General features: G+C 41.6%; 1 protein-coding gene and 1 long non-coding RNA gene across 2 annotated transcripts in view; one reads left to right on the forward strand and one right to left on the reverse strand.

Moving 5' to 3' along the window:
• LOC142152769 (rap guanine nucleotide exchange factor 6-like) overlaps positions 1–10275 on the forward strand; it is a 536756-nt gene extending 526481 nt beyond the window's left edge. Inside the window, exon 23 of the mRNA XM_075209755.1 lies at positions 9956–10275. Within this exon, the coding sequence (XP_075065856.1) occupies positions 9956–9962 (7 nt within the window). The 3' untranslated portion in view covers positions 9963–10275. The remainder of the gene's footprint in view (positions 1–9955) is intronic.
• Positions 1–19961, reverse strand: part of LOC142152770 (uncharacterized) — a 43144-nt gene that overhangs the window by 13350 nt on the left and 9833 nt on the right. The window lies entirely within an intron of this gene.

Consider the following 19961-nt stretch of genomic DNA (forward strand, 5'->3'; position numbering starts at 1 on the left):
AAATGTGCTAGAAAAGTAAGATCAGTAAATAAACAGGGATGTGGATGTAACGGCGAACAATTCTCATGTGTACTTTTCGATGCAGGGTAAAAATGAACTTGGTAGTCATATTAACTAAAGTCATATTGTGGCTTTTTCATAAAGGCATACTGGAGGATTCGAACACATGATTTTACTATTCATGATGGAATGCCTAACCACCACACTACCATCTAGACTGAACAGTGCATATGTTAGATAGAATATATTGAAATAAAAGATTAGGCAACATATCTACAATCAATAAACCAGGATATTTACACACCAGAATCATGTAAGTATATTTTCTAAAAAAGTAATGAAACAAAAAACATACACTGACCTCAATTTGTATCCAATTATAAATATTCATAATGGGTTTAATACACCAAAATAAACTCACTCTCTAAAGGCACCTGTATCTGCTGGTGGGCTCGGCGCACTCACCGGCAGATAATTCTGTAATCAGATTTTTCTTTAAAAACGCCTTTGTTGCACTTCAGTGTGGTTGGAAAAGCCATTCATTAACCCTTTTGGCTACCCAAAGTATAAAAGGTCTCTTGTTCAGTTTGTCGGTGATCCATTTTGGTAAATGTGAGCAGGAGAGAGAAACAAGGCACACAGACAAATGCTGGTTTATGGGTGTTTAGACCAGTAGATTCCACAATCTGAAGTATGTTTTAATAACTCAAAAAGCATTGCAATGTGTTTTATTGTTTCATAAGCCAGTGATAATGTAACTTTTAGATTATCTACTTGCTGAAGAAAGGGGTTTACATTACCTTTTCTATAGTGTTTTTTGGAGGCTAGGAGTAAAGTCGTTTATATTCATTTGAATTCTCCACATTCTTGTACTGTGTATACTTTGAAGTGGGACTGCCTTAAGACTGAATGATTGTTTTTTTGCTTTATTTTGTGTTCCCTTTTCTTGTCTGTATTTGTTACCTGCTACCCCTCCCTAACAGATTAGACTTGTCAAAGACAGTAGCTATTAATCGGATTTTGAAGAAGTGGCTTTGGCAGTGTGGTAAGTATCGAGTGGCACTCACTCTTTTGTCTGTAGTGTTTTGTTTTGACTCTTTATGGTGAGGTGGTCTGTGATGTGGTGGTGTCTTTGCTCTTTCACTATGGCTTGAGTATTGTTTTGTTTTTTTTTCTCTAAAATTATACACACCATTTTCTTGCCTCTCTGTATTCCCTGCACTCCCTACCTAACTTGTTTTGGGTTTCAAACTTTATTGAAATGTTTGGGATTTGCACAAGGTAACTTTTGTGTTTGGGTGTGGTAAGTATCCAGTGCAACACACTCTTCTGTTGGGTTTATATTTCGGTATCTTTATAGTGATGTGGTCTCTGATGTGGTGCCTTGCATCATTCAATAGGGCTTGAGTATTGACGTTTTTTTTGTTTTTTTTATATTTCAAAAATTACTGTCTGTGCTTTCCAAAAACAAGCTGGAAGATGAATCGTTACTTGATCATACAGCCACCAGATCGGTAATTGAAAGGGCCTTTGGGCTTCCTAAAGGCACGATTTTGTTGCCTTGACCGGTCTGGTGGTGCCCTGATGTATGGGCTGAGTAAAGTATGTGACATCATAGCTCTGTGTGTGGTGTTTCACAATATTGCCATCCAGAGTGGGGCTCCAGGGGTGGTGGACGAGGTTGCTGGGATGGACGAGGAGGGAGATCCGGAAGCCAGATTTCGGGAATCAGAACAAGGGTCCAACTTCAGAAAGTATGTGGTGGAGAGATATTTTTGAGGTAAATCACACTTATTAGTACTGTTTCCATCACACGTATTAGTACTGTTTCCTTTAAAGGGCCCAATGTCAAAGACACCAATGCTCTCTGCTGTAATAATGAGCAAACTTCCCAAAAAGCCAAATTTACATTGGCACCAAAGAAATGCCTTTCTAAATATACATGTGGTGGTATTGTAATGAAATGGTTTCCATTTGACCTGCTTGTAAAATCTATGGCAACCTCTAAGTGTCGTTGAAAATGTTGTAGAAATTCTCCTTAAATGCATCCAATTTTGGGGTCAATCATTTGTAAACCAACCACCAAAATGTTTTTGAATCCAAATGTGTAAACATCAATGTCCTTGTGTCGAAATAAAGAGTGATGTTTGAACTGTCCGCACATTACCCATATGCAGCTTGAATAAGATACTTGACTACATGGCTTAATGGTCTTGTACGGCCAGATATTAATGCCGAAAACTGTCAGTACAAATTTAGGATAACAAGGATTCTAAAGTGTATATTCTAATTTGTAGGCATTTGAGTGACGAAAATGGCACATTTGTACAAGTAATGTTTCCTTTGTGATCACAGGCTGTTTCACCCAGCAATAGTGTGTTTGCAGGGCTAAGTGCCATAGCACTTGCCTTTGGAGTTGGAGAATGTGCCAATGGTGAAGCCAGTTGAAGAATGTAAGTATCTATAGTGTTCTGATCACTAATTCTCAAGTGTGGTAGCTGCGTACAATATTGCAGTTCATAACCACTATATTTGTGATGTAGATTTGTGGGTGTGCCTATGCCATGTTAGCCAATTGACAATCTTAATAGCTGTGGGTTTTTGGTGTACATTCCAGACAAAATCAACCCAAACCACACTCCTCTACCAAGATAAAGGTAAAACCCACAAGCCACTATTGCAGAGAGTACTATGTTGAGCCTTCAAAGACACTTTGCAGGTTACATTACAGTGGGCACCTTCATGTGCACCAAGGCATAAACTAAGTTCATGAATTAAAGTTACATGTGAGCTAATATTGCTGAATTAATTTTTGCCTTGACATTCAACAGGCAAAGCTGCCCTGCCTTTTGGAGTTCTGAATTGCGTGTCTTCTTAAACGTTGAAGTATTTCTCCAATGTTACAACCTTGCCTATGTGTTTCTTCAAATGGCCCTGATTGTTTACTCATCATCCAAGGAACTTTATCTCCAAGACCACTGTCTTACTTGCTATGTATTGTGCTTTCAAAGAACTGACCCTGCAATAGTGTTAGCAATCTGTGACAAAGAAGTTTCTTCTGCTTACTATACTGCTGTTCTTCCTCTTGTCATACCCAACAATCACTCTACAGTCCTTTGTGGCCCATTTCGGGTCATGTAGACTAGAGATGAGCGCACTCGGATTTCCTGAATCCAAGCCCACCCGAACGTTGCCGATCCGAGTCGGATCCGAGACAGATCCGGGTATTGGCGCCAAATGAAAACTTGAAACCGAGGTTCGGAGTCATAATCCCGCTGTCGGATCTCGCGATACTCGTAACCTATAAATTCCCCACTAGTGGCCGCCATCTTCACGCGGGCATTGATCAGGGTAGAGGGAGGGTGTGTTAGGTGGTCCTCTGTCCTGGTAGATCTCGTGCGGTGCTGTTTAGTTCTGTGCTGTGCTGTGTTCTGCAGTATCAGTCCAGTGGTGCTGTGTGCTGTGCTCTGTCAATTTTGAGTTCAGTGGTGCAGCTGGGTCCTGTGCTGTGTCCTGTTCAGTCCAGTGGTCCTGTGTCCTGTGCTCTGTGCTTCTAAGGGCATAGTTCTTATTTCCCCAATATTCCCAAGTGTTTAAAAAATTAAAAAATAATTATTAAAAAAAATACAAAAAACGAATTAATTTTTTTTTTAAGTACAACAAAATTTGCAAAACCAATCCTGCAGTATAAGCCTATTGGTACAGCAATATTACAAAGTTCACACATTCAGCAGTATCAGTCCAGTGGTGTTGTGTGCTGTGCTCTGTCAATTTTGAGTTCAGTGGTGCTGCTGGGTCCTGTGCTGTGTCCTGTTCAGTCCAGTGGTGCTGTGTCCTGTGCTCTGTGCTTCTAAGGACATAGTTATTTCCCCATTATTCCCAAGTGTTTAAAAAATAAAAAAAAAGTTATAAAAAAAAATACAAAATAATAATTTAAAAATAAATTAATTACAACAAAATTTGCAAAACCAATCCTGCAGTATAAGCCCATTGGTACTGCAATATTACCAAGTTCACTGATTCAGCAGTATAAGTCCAGTCGTACTGCTATTACAAAGTTCACTGATTCAGCAGTATAAGTCCAGTGGTACTGATATATTACAAAGTTCACTGATTCAGCAGTATAAGTCCAGTGGTACTGATATATTACAAAGTTCACTGATTCAGCAGTATAAGTCCAGTGGTACTGCTATTACAAAGTTCACTGATTCAGCAGTATAAGTCCAGTGGTACTGATATATTACAAAGTTCACTGATTCAGCAGTATAAGTCCAGTGGTACTGATATATTACAAAGTTCACTGATTCAGCAGTATAAGTCCAGTGGTACTGCTATTACAAAGTTCACTGATTCAGCAGTATAAGTCCAGTGGTACTGCAATATTACAAAGTTCACTGATTCAGCAGTATAAGTCCAGTGGTACTGCTATTACAAAGTTCACTGATTCAGCAGTATAAGTCCAGTGGTACTGATATATTACAAAGTTCACTGATTCAGCAGTATAAGTCCAGTGGTACTGCTATTACAAAGTTCACTGATTCAGCAGTATAAGTCCAGTGGTACTGATATATTACAAAGTTCACTGATTCAGCAGTATAAGTCCAGTGGTACTGATATATTACAAAGTTCACTGATTCAGCAGTATAAGTCCAGTGGTACTGCTATTACAAAGTTCACTGATTCAGCAGTATAAGTCCAGTGGTACTGCAATATTACAAAGTTCACTGATTCAGCAGTATAAGTCCAGTGGTACTGCTATTACAAAGTTCACTGATTCAGCAGTATAAGTCCAGTGGTACTGATATATTACAAAGTTCACTGATTCAGCAGTATAAGTCCAGTGGTACTGCTATGACAAAGTTCACTGATTCAGCAGTATAAGTCCAGTGGTACTGATATATTACAAAGTTCACTGATTCAGCAGTATAAGTCCAGTGGTACTGCTATTACAAAGTTCACTGATTCAGCAGTATAAGTCCAGTGGTACTCTCCTGTGCCGCATATAATTTTTAAAGGCTTTGCCGAGTGTGTGTGGCTTAGGGGCACGCTCTCTTGTGCTACATATAATGGAAAACCAAAATTTGGAGTATAATGTAGGGAAATATCAAGACCCACTTCCTCCTAATGCTGAAGCTGCTGCCACTAGTCATGACATAGACGATGAAATGCCATCAACGTCGTCTGGCAAGCCCGATGCCCAATCTCCTAGTACAGGGCATGTAAAATCCAAAAAGCCCAAGTTCTCAAAAAATAGAAAAAAGAGAAACTTAAAATCATCTGAGGAGAAACGTAAAGTTGGCAATATGCCATTTACGACACGTAGTGGCAAGGAACGGCTTAGGCCCCGGCCCGTGTTCATGACTAGTGGTCCAGCTTCACCCAAGGATCTAAGCCCTCCTCCTCCCCCCCCTACAAAAAATTTAAGAGAGTTATGCTGTCAACAACAACAATAAAACAGCAAAGAACTCTGCCTTCTAAACAGATGACATCCCAAATCCCCAAGGCGAGTCCAAGGGTGTTGGTGGTTGTGAAGCCTGACCTTCCCATCACTGTACGGGAAGAGGTGACTCCATCCAGCATTTGCAGCACGCCCTCTGCATATGCTGGAAGGATCACCCACAGTCCAGTTACAGATTTGGCTAATGAAGGTGTGAATGTTGTTCACCGGGAGGAGGATATTGATGTAGCTGGCGCTGAGGAGGATGTTGATGATTATGATGCAGACAGATACCAAATTGCCTTTCTCAATTTCTATTTATATTCTAGATTATAGAACGGCTGAATAGTTTTCTATTTTACTCCTAGTGGAGAGGGGATCTGATGCAGACAGATACCAAACCGCCTTTGTCCATTTCTTTGTATATTTGAATTTCTAGTTCTACAATCTATGCAGGCTGCTTTTTTATATTCAACTACAAGTGTAGGGCGGGGGGGCATAGATAGCCACCAAAGTAACGGGGTCCATTTAATTTCACTTTCTAGATCCACAGTCTGTGCAGCCTGCTTTTTTATCTTCAAAGTATTTACAAGCCTTGCAATCTAAATTAACTAGAGGTAGTGACGTGGTAGAACTCCAAAAGGCAGTTTGGAAGCCCTGTACAAACTGGCTCTATTTTACCTGAGTTGTCCCCCCTCCAGTGTGTACTCGGAAAGAGTTTTTAGTGCAGCGGGGAACCTGTTCAGTGAGCGGCGAAGGAGGTTGCTTCCTCACAACGTTGAAAAAATGATGTTTATAAAAATGAATAATCAATTCCTCAATGAAGTACAGCACTGCCCTCCAGATAGTACAGAGGGACCTGTGGTTGTGGAGTCCAGCAGGGACGAATTGATAATGTGTGAGGAGGAGGAAGTACACACTGTAGGGGGAGAGGAATCAGAGGTTGAGGTTCAGGACGACATCTTTCCTCAGTAGAGCCTGTTTAGTTTGAACAGGGAGAGATGAATTGTTATTTTGGTGTGGGGGCCCAAACAAACCAATCATTTCAGCCACAGTTGTTTGGTAGGCCCTGCCGCTGAAATGATTGGTTTGTTAAAGTGTGCATGTCCTATTTCAACAACATAAGGGTGGGTGGGAGGGCCCAAGGACAATTCCATCTTGCAACTATTTTTTTGGCATTATGTGACCATTCAACAGTCATTTGCCATGTTCAAAAAGTAAAAGAAAATGTTAACAAATTCAAAAAATTTAATCAAAAGTTAAATGCCCTGTCATTATTTAAAACAAGAGGGTTTGACGTGCTAGAATTAGTGTAGTGTTAATATGTTATAAACACTACACTTGGAACTTGGAGGAGGTATTGTGGCCCCGGTATCAAATTCAGTACTGGGGCCACCCCACTACGCAGTCCAGATACTTGTTTTGTGGAATTCTGACCAGTTGAGGGTGTAACTATTTATTATATTGTGGCCCCGGTATCAAATTTAGTACCGGGGCCACCCCACTACGCAGTCCAGATACTTGTTTGGTGGAATTCTGACCAGTTTAGGGTGTAACTATTTATTATATTGTGGCCCCGGTATCAAATTTAGTACCGGGGCCACCCCACTACACAGTCCAGATTTTTTTTTTGGGAAATTCAGAGCCGTGGAGGGTTTTTTATTAATTATATTGTGGTGACCACTCCTCTACGCAGTCCAGGTACATTTTTTTGGTGCGATTCATACCAGTTGATGGTTTTCTTATTATATATATTGTGGTGACCACTCCTCTACGCAGTCCAGGTACATTATTCGGTGCGATTCAGACAAGTTGATGGTTTTCTTATTATATTGTGGTGACCACTCCTCTATGCAGTCCAGATACATTTATTGGTGAGAATGATACAAGTTCAGGGTTTTTAAATTATATTGTGGTGACCCACTCCTCTATGCAGTCCAGGTACATTTTTTGGTGCGATTAAGACCAGTTGATGGTTTTCTTATTATATTGTGGTGACCCACTCCTCTACGCAGTCCAGATACATTTATTGGTGTGAATCATACAAGTTCAGGGTTTTTAATTTATATTGTGGTGACCACTCCTCTACGCAGTCCAGGTACATTTATTGGTGCGATTCATACCAGTTGATGGTTTTCTTATTATATTGTGGTGACCACTCCTCTACGCAGTCCAGATACATTTATTGGTGCGAATCATACAAGTTCAGGGTTTTTAAATTATATTGTGGTGATCCACTCCTCTACGCAGTCCAGGTACATTTTTTGGTGCGATTAAGACCAGTTGATGGTTTTCTTATTATATTGTGGGGACCACTCCACTACGCAGTCCAGAAAGATACCTCGTTGCAACGTTTTGGACTTATAACTATATTGTGAGGTGTTCAGAATACACTGTAAATTAGTGGAAAGGCTTGTTATTGAATGTTATTGAGGTTAATAATAGCGTAGGAGTGAAAATAAGCCCCAAAAACTTGATTTTTGAACTTTTTATGCTTTTTTCAAAAAAAATCCGAATCCAAAACCTTAAATCCGAACCAAAACCTTTCGGCAGGTGTTTTGCGAAACAAATCTGAACCCAAAACATCACGAAAATCCGAATCCAAAACACAAAACACGAGACACCAAAAGTCGCCGGTGCACATCCCTAATGTAGACATGTACTATCCATTGTAACGAACCTTGCTTATTTGGACATTAGCCACATACAGGCCTTCCCCTTAAATGACACTCTCTATTTAGTGCTTTTCAAGTTTATAAGATTAGATAGATTTGTGTGTTTACTATGTATGCTCTCTTTTCATGGACCCCGTTTTTATTGCTGTACTTCAAGAGGTTAGGTGACCTGAATTAGATTTATATATTTATTAAACGCTGAAAATGTTGTCAAAGTAGGGTCCCTAAATGTTAGAATTGTTGGCAACAGCACTTCATAGGTTAGTACATGTTAAAACCACAAAGCCAAAAATACACTCCAGACACAATCACCACTTTGCTTGGATTTTAACCCACAGGCAAAATGCAAAACTCAAAGTCCCCACAATCCAGTTTAATGCCTTGGTGTCAGACAAAAGTTCAGCATCTGTTGGATCAACATTCCCTTAAAATCCGGTTTGGGACTGCAGTTAAACAATGACACTATCCACTCTTTTCATATTTGTCCGCCACCCTAAGCTAGTTTTGACATACTACACAGCATTTTTTTATTGTTTATTGGCCCAGGCATGCACTGTTCCATTCCCCCCACACACATGTACACATTTTGAAACATAATAAATTCATGATGAACACACAGTTATCCTTCACCCACCTAGCATAATTTTTTTGGGGGGGGTCTGTCACATCTGGCAGACAAGCAGTATAAATCTAAACTCACATGTTTATATAGGATATTGGTGTCTGATGTTAACATTATTTTACAATAGCATGCATTTTTGGATTTGATCCGGAACAAAACATACATTAGCCTTAAGCCAGAATGAGGATTTGAATATCTGCTAGTAGGATCTGTCAGTGTGTGTGTAATTATTATGTAGGGATACTTTGTGCCATAGTAACACTAATGCCTGCTTCTACATGTGTCAAAATGTTAGGTATCACAAGTACTTTCAAAGTGTTAGACATAATAGCACTATGAGGCAACAATTTCATTCTCCTCACACAGCAGAGTGGCCATCCTCCAGAATGACAAGCAAGCAGTAAATAATGACCACTGGCACACAATCCGTAGGGCGATGGAAAACCCCCTCCCAAGCATAGGGGTTTACACCAAGGTGTATGTAAAATTAACTGCATTCACTAAGCTTAGTTTTGTGTGGGTAAGTAGCTACTTGGCGAGGAATATATCATGGCTGCATGGTCATCCTGGAACCTAGAGGGACTGTGTTATAATAGAAATGAAAGCACTACCAATATCGTTAATCTTAACTGGGCAGAACCATGTCACAATGCGAAGGAGTGGCCATAATTTGAAATTTCAACACTTAAACCAATTAGTCCAAATCTCATTGACTGCACCAAAATTTGGACAGTAAGAGTTTACAGAGGCCTAACCTTAATCCCAAACTTCAAACCATTCCCTAAGGATTTGGCTCATGTATTTTATCACAAGTTTACTAAAGGGCAAAACTGACCGTATATCATTTAAGATGTGCTTTGCATCCCCATGAGTGTCTGCTCTAGAACACATTAGAACTGGGAATTCATTATGTCTGTTTTCATGGACAGCATGCCCTCGGGCAGGTATATTTCCAATGAAGTGAAATTGCGGGCCTACCAAAGGGTCCGCAGATACCTGCGCCTAAGATTGAACTGGCTTGTGGTCCAAGCAACTATTTGTTACAGGCCATGTGAAGTGGTTTGTGTCTGTCATGTTTATATCCTTTTGGAGTAGTACTTATTTTTCGGTGTTGGCAATAAAAAGTTTCACAATGTCTGATCACATGATTATCACACTACATCTATATTAAGCAGGTGAATATTTGAACAATACACTTATATTTTCTTTGGATTCAAACAGACCGTAGACGTCGGCAACGATGGCAGGCCGAGGAGGAAGAGGAGCACCAGGCGGAGGCGGAGTCGGAGTCCGAGGGTGATGCCGAGGCCGAGCCACAGGTGGAGGTGGAGGGCGAGGGCCAGGGCAAGGTGGAGTCCGAGTCCGAGCGCCAGTCCGAAGCCAACGCCTATAGCGAGGCAGAGTCGCAGTCCGAGGCGGAAGCGGAGGTGGATCCCGAGGGCCAGGCGGAAGACGAGGCCCAGGCAGAGGATGAGGCCTAGCTGGTTGCCCAAGAGGCACTAACGGTGCACCAGGAGGAAGTGGAGGTGCCTCAAGTTGCCGAGGCCAGTTTGGATTTTCCTAGTGGATGTCTCCTCCAGTCTGAGCTTCCCTGCAATCCTCAGATCTCCAGGCTTCACAGCTGCTCCACTATCCCAGCGATCATCCCTGCGGTCGGTCACTCTGCAATCCGCAGACATCTCCAGGCTTTACAGCTGCTCCGCTATCCCAGCGGTCATCCCTGTGGTCATTCTGCAATCCGCAGACATCTCCAGGCTTCACAGCGGCTCCGCTATCCCAGCGGTCATACCTGCGGTTATTCTGCAATCCGCAGACATCTCCAGGCTTCACAGCTCTCCGCTATCGCAGCAGTCATCCCTGCGGTCAATCTGCAATCCGCAGACCTCTCCAGGCTTCACAGCTGCTCCGCTATGCCAGCGGTCATCCTGCAATCCGCAAACCTCTCCAGGCTTCACAGCTCTCCACTATCCCAGCGGTCATCCCTGCGGTCAATCTGCAATCCGCAGACCTCTCCAGGCTTCACAGCTATCCGCTATCCCAGCGGTAATCCTGCAATCCGCACACCTCTCCAGGCTTCACAGCTCTCCACTATCCCAGCGGTCATCCCTGCGGTCATCCTGCAATCCGCAGATCATTCCAGGCTTCACAACTCCACGCTGCTCTGCTATTCCTGCGGTCATTCCTGGAACCCACAGATCTCTAACTCATTAACTCCGTTAATCCTGCCCCACTCTGAGAGGAGTGGGGGAGGAAGTCCGCGAAGTCCATACCACCTTGTGGGGGTTCTTGGTGAAAGCCAGCCGCTGCGTTAGACTCCACGCCTCTGGTGAGTGTTAGTATTGGCAGGTCAGGGGACTGTATCCCAGCTAACCGTGACATGAAGAGTACTATTAACTGGCATTTTCCTCTGTAGCAAGCATGCTGTTTTGTTGCTCTTCTCCCTGTTTTTTCAAAAAGTATTTTGTGTTAGTGGTTAGCTACTCCACCTTCCAAAAATGGAGTCGTGAGTTTTAATCCAGACACACATCCTTTATCTGTGTGGAGGTTGTATGCACTCAACTGTGTGTGTAGTGCATATGGAAGAGTACGCTACGCATTTTTGAATAACGGTCGAGATAGAATTATAAAGCCACATGCATTTTTACCCATTCTTTAGGCATATTTCTTTTAACAAACGATGTACATGCATTTTCTACGATATACGCCCAGTTCAACTAAAAAACAAACAAACCCATCATACAATCTGTGTTGTAGCAAAATGTGGATTTCGCTCATTAAAAACCATCCAAAGTCATTGTTCAAAGTTTTCCAAATATGTGAAACTTGATAAGGAATAATTAGCTTACAACTTTCCTGTATAAATACCCACAGGATTGTGTTTTAACATGTGTAAACAAACTCGTCGGACCTCCCACATTGGCCGTGCCGTATACATTGCTTATCTTAACGTAGCGTAAGTGAATGTAGAGGAACTTGTAAACTGAGTAAAGTGCTTAGGATCCATTGCTTATTGTTCTCCGTTGCCTAAAGGACCGCAGGTGGGTGTGTTTTTCCACTTTGCGTTGCTCATTTAGGTTGCATATTTGCCGTTTTAACTTAAATTACTCTACACAACTTACGATGCGGAAAAAACAAGGTGCATAGCTTGATGAATCAGGCCCACTGTTAGCTTGAGTCAAGTGATTTCCCTAATTAGACTTTTTGAAAAGCAGCAAGAGATATTGAAGGAGGAAATGAAACAAGGCAATTCTGCTAATTATATTGGACTTATACATTAAGAACTTCATTCGCTTCTACAGGATCCAAGAGTTATCAACATCTTGAAATTGGATCATTACATTTTGGCAACTGTGCTTGATCCTAGGTTTAAGAGCTATGTCTTTTCTTTCTTTCCAATTGACCCAGATCTCAAGAGATGCAATGAGCTCCTGGTCAGCAAGCTGACAGCTCAAGTGGTACATGACACTATGACATCTCCCCCCTCAGTTTCTCTGGAAATTGCTGCTAGGAAAAAACTTAGCTTTCCCAAGACACCCACTGGTGATGCAGAGGAGTCTGCACAACATTTTGACATTTGGGGGTAAATGTATAAAGCTGAGAGTTTTTCGGCGGGTTTGAAAAGTAGAGATGTTGCCTATAGCAACCAATCAGATTCTAGCTATCATTTTGTAGAATGTACTAAATAAATGATAGCTAGAATCTGAAAACTCTCAGCTTAATACATTTACCCCTTGGTCAGGTCTAAAAGAATTGCCCAAAATCGTGACAGCTCTTCTGTAAAATGAACTACAAATTCCATAAGGAAGGCCATTACCGGCAATTACATCAAAGTACACAGACTTCTGTGATGGTTGATTCCAGCGGGGATGAATTATTATTGTTTGAGGATGATATACACACAGATGAGGATAAATATGATGACAGTGTAGATTGCAGGTGCTGAGATCTTGGGTAGAATGGTATGTTGGCAATTTTATGTTTTTCTACAGTAAACTTTAACTTTTATTAAAGAGGCGTTTATTTTTTTACAAAGGTACAAGCTTTTTATTTACATTTTTGTTTCCCTGACTTAAAACTACTATGCACATAGACTTTAGCACATGAGGTAGCGGGATTAGTATCATCAAGACTGAGACTAGTGAGTGACAAGAACAATGCCACCCCTCCTGTTTCTGTATGAGCTATGGCACAGTAGAATGTCAATGAAGACTTTTAAGAACACTGACAGCCCTATTATTACAATTTTTATTACAATCCTGTTTCTGAGTGAGTTATGGTACAGTAAAATGTAGACCAAGCCTGCCAGTGATACTATTTCTATTTCAGCAATGACAATTAGCAATGGAGCAATGGAGCTCTCCTCTTTGTGTGTTACCTGTATAACACAGTACAATGTGACTGCAGAGTTAGAAGACCAATCCTGCCAGACCTATTACTTGAATTTCAGCAATGACAATTAGCAATGGAGCTATAGAGCTCTACTGAATGTCACTGGAGTCTTTGAAGAACACTGCAACCCATTATCTTTCTTTTCTACCTATGACGCTGCCCAACTGCACTAGAGACTGCCAAGAACTGTGCTACCCCTTATGTGTCCCTCTGTGAAATGGTGCTGGTTCTCCGTGGAGGGCGGTACCTATAGAATCCAAAACTTACGAGATCCGACGACGTAATGATAACGTTTTGCCTCATCTTTAATTCCGAGGGCGCGCAAAAGTACAGAGCGACTCGGCTCGGTACTCGGATTTGCTAAGTTCGGGTTTGTTCGGTTCTCAGGGAACCGAGCCTGAGCATGTCTAGAGAATAGTCAACTACAATAGTTTGCTGATCAATTGCATATTTCTAATAGTAATGGACAGTATATACAGACTGAGTTAGATATAATTCTGAACTAACTAGTATATTCTTTGAGAAAACAGTGCTTTTGCTGTCAGACTATTAGCAGGAGAATCAAAAAAACAAACAGATTATTCTCATTTAAAAGTGAAAGTTTTTCTAGTGAAAGTAATCATGTGTGGGGCAGTGACAAGTAAAATAATTTTGAAAACCACTGGGTGTTTGCGTGTGAAATTCAGCAGCAGTTGCACACCCCAAAAAAGCTATATATTGTAAACTTTTCTATTTTTAATACTTATAGATTTCACTGAATGACCTTTTCAAAATATAAATTTAAAGACGGCTGTTAGTGAGAGTCAGCATGCAGCAGCACACCCCAAAAAACGCTATATATTGTAATCTTTTATATTTTTCAATACTTGTCTATTTTGAAAGGGTCATTCAGTGAACTCTATATTGGAAAAAGGCTTTTTGTGTGTCAGGGTAAGCAGCAGACACACACACACCGAAAAAGTAAACAGGGTGTTCTTGTCTTTGACTCAGAACAGCAAAACCCCCCGATAAAATATAAAACTTGTTTGTTAGAAGTATATTGTGGACCAGTGTCCTAACAATTGTAAGATAACTTTCCTTCCTCTCCCTATCTCATTGGGCATTCCCCTGGAGTGGTGGCAGGCATCTACAAGTAGCTCTACTCTGTTCAAGTAGCATTACTTCTCTTGGTAACCATGGATCACTGTACAGATGAGGAGCAGCCCAATACCAGTACTGGCAGTACTGTTATGACCTCTACAGTAAAGAAAAAAAAAACGTCCTCAAAATCCAAACACTATTTGTCAAATTCAATCTAAAAGAAACCACTAGCTCTTCATGTAAGGAGGAAGATTAAGAGGGAATTTTCTGATGAATGTGGTGATTTGTAAAAAAAAAAAGTAGAATATCTAACATTTCATACACAATCCGCAGTGGCAAGATAAGGCTCAGACTATGTATACTTTTGCTAGTAGGGGTCATGCTACTGCTGGTAATGGTATACACACCTCCAAAACAGACAAATCAGTCCCTTTGAATAACTCTGAGGTTGAAAGTCCGCAACAATTTGGAAATGTGAGGATGGGGATTAATAGTATTAGTGCTGATTGTGACTTACCCATAGAAATTGAGAAGACTGCTATGGAAGTAGCAAATGTGCAAGAGGATGAGGGGGAATCTTGTGGATCTGAAAATGAATGTGTTGTACATGGATGAGATAATGATAATAATGATGATAATTGTGGTGAAGTAAAGCAGCCACCAGTATTACCACCAGCAGATGCCCATACCAGGGAATAAGACTAAAAAAAAGCACATCTTGTGTTTGGATATATATTTATCCAAACCCAGACAACATTTGTCAAGGCAACTAGCCTTTGTCAAGTCAAAATAAATAGAGGTAGGGATGATGAATATCTAGGCACCTCTTCCCTGTTGCATCATTTCCAGCGAGTTCATTCAAGTCATGTTTCTAAATGTAGCAAATTGTGTATAATAGCAAACAGCCCAGCATTATCTACCAGCCAAATGGAAAGACACTTGCAATCCCACCTTCATCATCCTCCTTCTCATTATTAGTACATACTAGTTAGAGATGTTGACTGACCTCCGTGTTTTGGTTAATATTTTGGTTTTGGCAAAACCACCCTCACATGTTTTGGTTTTGGCTCTGTATTTTTTTAGAAAAATAGCTAAAATATGCTAAAATCACATCATTTTGCTGTTTTTTTGTTCCTACATGATTATTAACCTCAATAACACTAATTTCCAGTCAATGTTGAACACCTCACAGGTCACAATATTATTTTCATCCATTTTCAGACAAAGACTGCAGCAAGTTGGCTGGAGCTAAGTGACAGAGCCATGACACAAACACACGGCAGTTCATAGCACATCTAGGAAACATTGCCAAACCGTGGCAGAAAAGGAAACTGGTGCAAGATGGAAATGTGCTTGGGCCTTCCCACCTACCCTTATGTAAGATATTAAAAAGGACATGTACAGTTTAACAAAGCAAGCACTCCAGCTGCAAGGAGTGACACTTTTTTGGCTGAAGTGCTTGGTTGGTTTGGGCCCCCACAAAACAAGCTACCAATAGCTTAGCTGCCTTAAACACAACAGTGCTGTCAATCAACTCTACATTATTAAACCATGTCTTCTCGTGCTGCATCTTTAATCTCCTTCTCCTCTCTGGGTGTCTCCTTTTTAGAAGTGCCAAACTTATGTAGACAAGGGAATGGATATTGCAACTGGAGTGACATTACATCTGCTTCAGACTGACTGTGACAAGGAACATGTGCGTATCATGGAATCCGTAATGTTTGAATACATTGAGCAGAGATTCAAACCAATATATAGATGCAGTTGAGGAGACCGAACTTAAATTAACTTGTGACGTGACCCACCGGATGAGATCCCGGATTTAAGAGAGCTTGCACACGAGAGATACACTGCGCTTCAGTAGAATAATACAGAAAAGGCCCTGAGGCAGGATGATAAATATGTCCAGTATAAAGAACAGCTAAGAGACCTGTGAAACAAATGGGTGTGTCACCGGCCCCTGCAGACAAAGATGTGGAAGATGAAGACGAGGAGATCTCTGTCCCCCAGAGCACTCCTATAACACAGTTGGAGATGGTGAACCCAGTGAAAAACAAAGTATGTGGTCACACGTATGAAAGAAAAGCAATTGAAAGGATGATTTAAAACAAACTTCAGCACTTACAGCACATGTAGGTAACATTGGCACACTGCGGTAGCTGAAAGAAAAAGTGGTGCAATATGGAATTGTCCTTGGGACCATCCCACCCACCCACCCTTATAATGGATCTTAAAAAGGACATGCACAGTTTAACAAACCAAGCTCTTCAGCGACAAGGAGTACCACTTTTGCGGCTGAAGGGCTTGGTTTGTTTGGACACCCCACAAAGCAAGCTAACAATGGGCTTAAGCTTAAGGCAGCTAAGATAATAGTGCTGTTAATGAACTCTACAGTGGCAAGATGTTGTTATCATCTTCAGCCTCATCCTCACCCTCATCAGTTTGTACATCATCCTAACACATTATTAATTCATCCCCACAGGAAACCACCATTACAGAAGTATCTGTACCATAAATGTCAAAAACAAAAATGTAAAACAAATGCTTTAACCTTTTTAAAGAAAAAAAACCCATCTTTATTTACGGTGAAACTTTACTGTAGAAAAATATAAAATTGCCAACATGCCATGTTACCAAAATATTAATAAGCATTCCAGCATCAGCTAGCTTCCATCTCGCAGCAAGATCCTAGCACCTGCAATTTACACTGTCATCATCCTCACCCTCATCAATGTGTACATCATCCTCACACAATACTAATTTATCCCCGCTGGGATCCACCATTACAGAAGTCTCTGAACTTTGATCTAAATGCCAGTAAAGGCCTTCCTCGTGGAATTTGCAGTTCATTTTGATGAACATGATCTTTTCCTCATTTTTAGGAACTAGCCTCCTGTCACGATCCGCGGTGGTACTTACAACAGCCGCGACTCACTTCCTGGTCACTCCTGCGTCCCGGGCAGGACCAAGGCAACGGTCGGACACTTCAGTTCAGTTCCCCGGCAATGAGAAGAAGCCGGGCGCATGCGCAAAGCCCCCCTGGCGAGCCTGCGGGCTAATTGCATTTATTAATGAGTAGCTGCTGGGTGGTGATTGTGTCAGAGCTAGGCTCTGATTGGCCACATGAAGTATTTAAGGCAGAGAGGGCTTAGCCTCCCTGCCGGTTATAGCGTCTGTGTAGTGCACTTGTGCTGACCTGCTCTCTGTTTCTGCTGGATTTCTGTTGTGACCATCTGCCTGCTTACTGGATTTCATCTTCTTGCCTATGTCCCTGATCTTTTGGCCGTACCTCGGATTCTGCTCGTGACCCTGACCCTTTGGCGTGTTTCTGACTACTCTTTTCTGCAAGTGACCCCTGACCTTGGCTAGTTCTCTGGATTCGCTGTCTGCCATTACTCCTCGTTCCTGGGTTCTCTGCAGCCGGTACCCATCTCACGACCCTCCGTTTGTCTGCAGCCAAGTCTGTCCCCACCACTAGGGGCAACAGTGAACACCAGACTTTCGGAGCAGACTCCGGGTTTTGTGGTATTGGTTGTTGGAGTTCCTAACAGCCTCCTACAACCAATTCCCGACAAGGTTCTTGGCTGTGCCGAAAACTCTTTCCGAGTACACACTGGAGGGTGGCCAGCTTAGGTACTGCAAAATGTCTATTTCTATAGTCCTCCACCAATCTTTGGATGTTGACAGTAGGATCAGTTGGCGTTACAGCAGAGGTGCCATGATTTTTGGGCAATTCTTTTAGACCATACCAGATGTCAAAATGTTCTGCTGAATCATCTGCATCTTCCTTGAGTCTCTTAAAAAGCTTACTTTTTTCCTAGCAGCAGTAGCCAGAGAAATTGAAGGAGGGAGGAGTCTTGTCACGTACCACTTTAGCTGTCAACTTGCTCACCAGGAGCTCATTGCATTTCTTGTGATCTTGGACAGTTGGAAATAAAGAGAAGATGTAGCTCTTAATCCTAGGATCAAGCATAGTCACCAAAATGTAATGATCCGATTTCCAGAAGTTGATAACTCTTTGATCCTGGCGAAGCGATTAAAGGACTTCATCTACAAGTCTGACATACTTAGCATAATTTCTCTGTTTCATCTTCCTCCTCCAATTTTTCATGGTGCTTTTCCAAAAGTCTACTTAAGGGAATCACTTTGTTCAAGCTAGCAGTGTCTGAACTCACTTTATAGGTGACTACTTTGAATTGTTTTAGCACCTTGCACTATACGCTGGACTAAAATACATTCTCCATCTTTTCCATTGTCATGGTGTTATGATCTGCATCCTGCAGCTCCTGTTTGCCAGAAACTATGTTGGACCTTTGTATATATGCCTGTAGTACCACTGTTCTACCAAAGTGGCCACTGTGGTACTTAGTCTGCTCTCTTACCTGCCAGAGCTAGCCTCGTCACTCCAGGATGATTAACACCCGTCTTTGGCCTACAAAAGCCTGCTTGTACCAGCAGCCTTTTGCTAGATCATCTGTTCCCTTTACCTGTGTTGCTGTTCCTGTGTCCTATCCCGATTGATCTCCAGGTATTGACATCTGTCCCTCCATTTTTGTACCTCTTCCTGTGACCCCTGACTCTGCTTGTTTGTGACTCTGTACCTGCTTGCAGCCCTCCAGTGTTTCAGCTTTATTCTGCTGCAGTGTATTACCACCAATACCTGATTTCAGCTGTCCAGTGTCCAGTGTTTCTGCATTATCCTGCTGCATTGTATTATCTCCAATACCTGGTTTCTGCTCTCCAGTGTTACAGAGGACTAACCTGTTGCAAATTGTTTTGCTTCCATACTTGCTTCCTCTTGCAAAGGACTGTTTAACAGTCAATTGTTGTAAATTACTAGTAGTCTTCTTATTGGTCTACTTCTGGGTTGAAGATTCAACTCCAGCAGCAGGAGCAGCAGCAGAAGCAGCAGCAGCTGGACAAGCGCTCAAGAAATATTCAGAATATACCTGGATAGGGGAATAGTCATCTAGCCTTAGCAACTTGGGTGCAGGACTAACTCTGATTACTAGTGAGGATATTGATGAGGAAGGTGTTGTCGGTGTTGCTTTACAAACACTACAAATGACTAGACAACTGTTGTCAAGATTGGGTAAAAATAAATCCACACATTATAGGTGGATTTTTTGGTCTTATGCACAGGCATGACAATGGCCTTCTTCTTATCACTGAAAAGAACTCCTTCCACTGGTGCAGGACTTACACAAACAACATCATATTCATCAATATCCTCATTATTGCCATTGTCAGCTACACAAATGACCCACTCATCCTGTTGCAAATTCAAAGTGGCAGCCTACATTTGTGTATCACTGGCTACACTAAGATTCATACCGCTGACAACCTGTTTGAAAAACTAAGTGATGTCATTGCAACATGGCTTATGCCAGTTGGACTCTCCTGAGGATATGTCATTTGTGATAACGTCACCAATATTTTGAGAGCATTACAGCGGGGAGAATTCCATCATATTCCCTATTTTGCTAACACAATGAACTTGGTGGTACCGAGCTTTATAAAAAATTTCAGTGACATGCAGGAGATGCTGTCTGTGTCCCGAAGTAATTTGGGTCATTTTCGGTATTCTGCAACAGCATGTAGGAGATTGTAGCTGTTGCAAGAAGAATCGAATTTGAGGGGGAATGTACCTTATTCCAGTGCAGTGGAGAATAGTTTTCATGTTGTGCAAGGTGCTGAAAGCACTCTAAGTAGTCACCTGTGAAGTAAGTTCAGACACTGTTAGCTTTAGTCAAGTGAT

The sequence above is a fragment of the Mixophyes fleayi genome, chromosome 4 (genome assembly GCF_038048845.1).
Source record: "Mixophyes fleayi isolate aMixFle1 chromosome 4, aMixFle1.hap1, whole genome shotgun sequence".
Taxonomy (NCBI): domain Eukaryota; kingdom Metazoa; phylum Chordata; class Amphibia; order Anura; family Limnodynastidae; genus Mixophyes; species Mixophyes fleayi.